Genomic DNA, 5,750 nt, shown 5'->3' with positions numbered 1-5,750 from the left:
ATCACACATTCTCGCCGGGCTTCAGCCAATAATCTGTGTTCAATCAACACCTAGTGCTTCGGAGGATAATAACGCTGCTTATGTTCTTTTTTAGAACGAATTCATAATGAAAATATAAAACAAGCGAAAATTCATACACTGTATTACGAAAATAAAGAATCCCAAACCAGTGTCTTAGAACATTTTATTTTTAGTATATTAACTGTGATAAAATGTAAGAATTGACAGGACACTAAAGGTGTAATTCAGATAACACTCAACAAGTTAGAGTTAAACCCTTGTAGATTTACGGGACATTTCTGTATTTTTAAAGGTCAGATTTATGTGTAATAAACCAATATTGTGGCTGAACACTGAATAATCAATCCTGTTCCTCCAGTAATATTTTCAGCAATTGCAAAGTGTATTTATTGTATATTGTAGTACACTACGTGTATATTATTGCACATGGTGGGAATTTAAAGCGTGAATCCAGGTAAATTGGGCCTTTTTTTGTAAAACATAGGCTATAATTTAAATACCTAGATTTTTTTTTACCTAGACGTTTTATTTTGTGTGTGTTAACTTTAAGGTCCGGCTATAATATTTCAATCTACAGTTCATACATTGTGTCATTTGCTAGATATAACAACAAATGTTTTGAGATCATGCACTCCGGACAAATTTATTTTCAGGTAAAGTGGGACACCTGATTTATCAAAAATTATCCTGTATCTTACTTAAAAAACATATGATTTATTAACAAATATTATTTAACCAACATATCCAACAAACCTATATAACCTATGCTATGAGTAAAATTCATCAGTTCATTCAATTCATGTGTACAATTCAAAACAACTGACAGTGATGAAATATTTTATGCGAGTCTCTGAGGGCCGGATACTTGTTAGATTATATTTGCTAGAAGTTCTTCTGCTGGCAGATTGAGCTGAGAGACACAATCTGATTATGATTGTGTGATACGCTTGGCATGTGTAATGAGTGCATGTGTGTGCTGAGACCTGCAGCGAAGGAACGGATCCCATCCACCCACGGCACAGAAGACGTGTCTGCGGCCCGCTTGAGTTTCACAGAGCAAAGGCTAATTAATGGACACCCCACGGACCGCAGCTTCCTTCAAGTCAGAGCTCTGAATGTTGAGCTTTGAAGTCCTGCATCACACTATGACTAATGTCTGCGGCCCGAGCATTTGAATAAAGAGGAGATGACGGGGCCGGCTGATTCGGGTGATGTTTCAAACACCCAGATCAAACCCGCCTGAAATCAGAATATGTCTAGTGAGTCCTGTCCTCCTAACTGAGCTTCCTTTAGCACTATGGCATCCGTTGGATAAAAAGTGAACACAATAAAACACACTAGCTCTCAGTTCAAATCTACCTTCGTTTTATAGTTAACTCTCCTCTGAAATTGTGCCAGTGTATTTTTTTAAACACGTCAGGTTCCGTGCGTTTTTAATGTTGTCATTAATTCATTAATTGCACATTCTCCTGGCCAAAACAATGGTGAGATTTTTTTTTTTACCTTTTCCATTTATGCTGCTTCATGAATTTGTCATTATATTGCCATTTAAAATCCATTAAAAAGCCAGGAATACATGTTTCAGTTTATATTGTATTGTTTAAAGTCTTCTCCCAAATCAGTCTTATAATAACAGCAGGTGACAACATGCCCCGGTCACAGAATTAGCGCGTGTTTCCCTGTTGAAAAAAACAGCATATGCTGGTTAGGTATGTTTTGACGCTGGGATGCTGGTCCTTTGATGGTTTATGCTGATCATGTGCTGGCAAAGGACCAGCATAAACCAGCTTAAACCAGCATCAAAACATACCTAACCAGCATATGCAGCTTTTTTCAACAGGGTTAGTAAACTGCATCACTTTCCAATAAGCAGTCTTTTGTAGTAAATACACCATTCTTATACATCTTAATGGCATGTGTCTATACATTAACTGGCTTAAAATAAACCCAGCCCTCTCCATGACTCTCCTATCTCTGAATCTGATGCATTCCACGCGCTACAATCAGCTGTGACTTTCTGTTTTCCCTTCGTGTGAATGTTAGATGCTCAAACCCAAAGCAGACATTGGCATCGGAAGCATTTTATTGTACAACATTATAATCATTTATATGCTCTTTATCAATAGAACAAAGATAAATCATGAAATCATGTACAGGTCAAGTCATGCAAAATTAAGCTAGCTACTGTAGAAAAATATTCCGGCAACCCGCTTCATAGTTCGAGGGAGATTTGCGTGATATGGGGATCTCGCTGGAGATGTTCTCTGCTCGCATGCATTAGTGAAATGTTTGGTTTGAGATGAACCTCGTGGAGCAGCACAGCGGTGTGTTAAACCAGACATGTGGAGCAGGGCTCAGCGGATTCAACTGCTGTAGAGACGAAAAACGACTTGATAAACACCCTCTTGCTGGAACGAAACGAGAAACGTGAGAGCGACCGGTAAAACAAAACGGTCGCCGTGGTTTTGCCAAGTAAGACATGTTAGCCCAATCCTTACCCCTAAACCTACACTTTCGAAAATTAACCGTGGTTTTATTGTAGTGGTTTTTTGATTACCATTTGTGTAACCACAGTTTTACTACAAATACCACGTTAGTGTATCAAAACCATAGTTAAATTGTGGTTAGCCTACCATGGTTGAGCTGCAGTAACCATGTTTTTTTTGGTTTTATTTGTTGTAAACGCATGGTTAATTTTCGTAAGGGCAAATCTACCCATAATTTATTCCTAAAATCATTGGGAAATGATAGCTGATTAACAGTGGTGTGGAAGCACCTAACCCTGATCGTGAGCCGAAAACTGAGAACTGAGAAAAGTTATCCCTCAATTCTGATTGGTTGATTGGAATGCTGTTCCAGGATCAATAAGGATGTTGATCCAGGAACATGTTGTGTAGGACACATGGAGACCAGTGCGTTTTCCATCAGTCGGACGCTGTGGAAAGCAATTAACATGTACTTATTCATCCGTTTTAACAACTAGGACAATTCAGCGAACTCTTTAGCCAGTCACTCTCGCTCCGTGAGATCGTCCTCCAGCTCGAGGCGTTTGCCGGGATGCTGCCGCTTCTCCTCGGCGCCGCTTCTGTCCAGGAGCTCCAGCCTCTTCCCGGGGTGCTGGCGCTTGGGCAGGTCTGAGAAGTCCCCCTCTGCCTCCTGCAGCTCTCTCCGTTTGTGGAGCAGCATCAGGTATCGTTTGCCGGGGTGCTGGCGCTTGGAGAGCTCGCTCTGCGTGTTGGGCTCCTCCAGCATCACCTGCTCCAGAGACAGCCGCTTCCCGGGGTGCTGCCTCCTCAGCCGGCCGCTGTCCTCCTCCTCGCGTTTACCGGGATGCTGTCTCTTCTCCAGCCACTCCGTCTGCTCTCCTGGAGAGAGATAGAGGGGTTCACACACAGTCCATGTGAATTTACCAAGTAAGACATGTTCCTGGATCAACATTACTGTCCAAAAATATAGACTAAACCCAATCCCTACCCCTAAACCTAACCCTACCCATAATTTATTCCTAAAATCAGAGGGAAATGATAGCTGATTAACAAGAATGTAGAAGCACCTAACCCCGATCGTAAGCCTAAAACAGACATTTCCTGAAAAGTTATCCCTCAATTCTGATTGGTTGATAGGAATGTTGTTCCAGGAACATGTCTTGGACTTGGTGAAATCACGCTCGCCGTTCACACACGCATCTGAACTTTTGTAACTCTGGGAACATTTCTGAGTGTCTTGATGATGCCACGGAGAATTCAACACAATCATTTCTACAGAGTATAATTGGTTTCTTTCGAAACGTTGTGCTTGTGATTCCCCGTTTTTTATGTTTCGCTGCAGTTGTTGTGATTGTACATGTATCCACAAAAATTTGTATTTATTGTCCATTTGTTACATGCAAAAGAGGTTACACTTTATTTTAAGGTGTAATTGTTACAGTGTACTTATACATTCAAGTACTGAGTAATATTAATTAACTATACTGTATGCACTTACTGTATGGTTAGGATTAGAATTAGGGTTATTTGCATGCAATAATGCTTAGTTAATTGTTATTATAATAGTTCACATGTAACGTGTAACAAGGACACCGTAAAAATTATAATTTGCGGATTTTAAACTTTCCTACTTCGATGTTGGGTTGTGCAATATATAGGCTATAGTAGCTTATTAATAATAAAAAGAGTTACTATTATTCCTGTTATTAATTAAAAAAATGGAATAGTGATCGAATGAATATTGTGACAAGATAATCGGTCGTTAAAAGAACACGATCTCTATGAGCTGTCTTATGTCGCAGTAGTTTTAAGAGAGAGCTGGAAGGAATTTCTAGTGGATCTGTTATGTTGTACGTTTCTAACTCTTTAAGTCAGTGAATGTGAGCAGAAAAAAAATGGAATAGTGATCGAATGAATATTGTGACAAGATAATCGGTCGTTAAAAGAACACGATCTCTATGAGCTGTCTTATGTCGCAGTAGTTTTAAGAGAGAGCTGGAAGGAATTTCTAGTGGATCTGCTATGTTGTACGTTTCTAACTCTTTAAGTCAGTGAATGTGAGCAGACACCGTTGGCGTTGTCCTCGTCCTCCATCTGTGTGAGCATGGAGCGGAGCAGCTGGAGCAGCTCATCCGGAGACGGGTCACCCTCACCCGGCAGAGTCTGAGCCTGGGTCCCGGGTGACATGAACACCGTCAGAGAGGCCAAGATGATCACACACGCCGCCCTCATGACAAGCTCTGTCCTGTTCAGCAAAACACATCAGAACTACAGCTGTGATACAGCTGCACACGCAAACCATGATAACCTGATACATGAACAGAACATGCATCTGGTCATCGCTCAGATTAGAGAATGTGGTTACACTGCATTTTACACAAAGTCCTTGTTACAGTGTAATTATACATTTAAATACTAAGCAATTAACTACATGTACTTACTACATGCTTAGGTTTAGGATTCAGGTTCGGCTTAGGGTTACTTGCATGTAACTATGCATCATTTATTGTTATTATAATAGTAAGTACATGTAACATGAGTAACAAGGACACCTTAAAATAAAGCGTTACGGAGAATGCCACATAATGCTGCCTGCGCCCTCGTCTCACCTGCAGTGCGGAGCTGACTCACCTGGAGCCTGGTGCAGCTGGAACCCGAGGTGTATCGGCGATCACGCGGCGCTCCTGCTCGGTTGAGCCGCTCAGGCCGAGGTTAGTGGAGTGAAGCAGCTCAAAGTCGCACGGGTACTTTATACGGGCGCTCCTCGCCCCCCTCCGCGCGACCCGCTGACGTCTTTCGGCGGAATGCATGACTTTGGTTCGTCCTGAGGGGGGCAGTCCTGCTCACTCATTAAACTGCGCCTTTTCTGGCCTCGGACAGTACAATACATCTAGTATAACACCTACAAAATACACAGTGGCATATCAAATGTCTTTCTTTAGGCCAATGAGAGCTTGTTTTGTTTAGGTTGGAAAGAGACCAATATTTAACATGAATGTTTTCATTTAGTGCATGGCACCTTTTCATCCGCAGCCCTCTGGCAGGTCACCATTAACACATTTCCGTAATAAAATAACACAGAACTAATTGATCGATGACACAATATAACGTTTAAGAAATGTTACAGTTCCAGACTTGTAGCAGATATTATTATGTTTCTGAGGATCCTCGAATGCAAACTCTGTGTGTTTTACTTTCTTTTATATTATTTCTTCATTCATTTATAATCATTTATCATTTAAT

General features: G+C 41.0%; 1 protein-coding gene across 1 annotated transcript; it reads right to left on the bottom strand.

The window, feature by feature from the left end:
- Nucleotides 1-2,792: 2,792 nt before the first annotated feature.
- On the bottom strand, nucleotides 2,793-5,208 carry LOC107548739 (pro-thyrotropin-releasing hormone-like). Its single transcript, XM_016229540.1, has 3 exons — nucleotides 5,139-5,208; nucleotides 4,577-4,752; nucleotides 2,793-3,386 (listed from the first exon to the last, which is right to left on the bottom strand). Exons 2-3 carry the CDS (start codon nucleotides 4,737-4,739, stop codon nucleotides 3,031-3,033), a joined length of 519 nt encoding a protein of 172 aa, XP_016085026.1. The 5' UTR covers nucleotides 4,740-4,752; nucleotides 5,139-5,208; the 3' UTR covers nucleotides 2,793-3,030.
- Between the last annotated feature and the right edge of the window lie 542 nt (nucleotides 5,209-5,750).

This window comes from Sinocyclocheilus grahami, unplaced genomic scaffold (genome assembly GCF_001515645.1).
Source record: "Sinocyclocheilus grahami isolate Dianchi unplaced genomic scaffold, SAMN03320097.WGS_v1.1 scaffold354.1, whole genome shotgun sequence".
NCBI lineage: Eukaryota > Metazoa > Chordata > Actinopteri > Cypriniformes > Cyprinidae > Sinocyclocheilus > Sinocyclocheilus grahami.
Note: the sequence above shows the minus strand (reverse complement) of the source record. Positions and strands in the feature narration are given on the sequence as shown.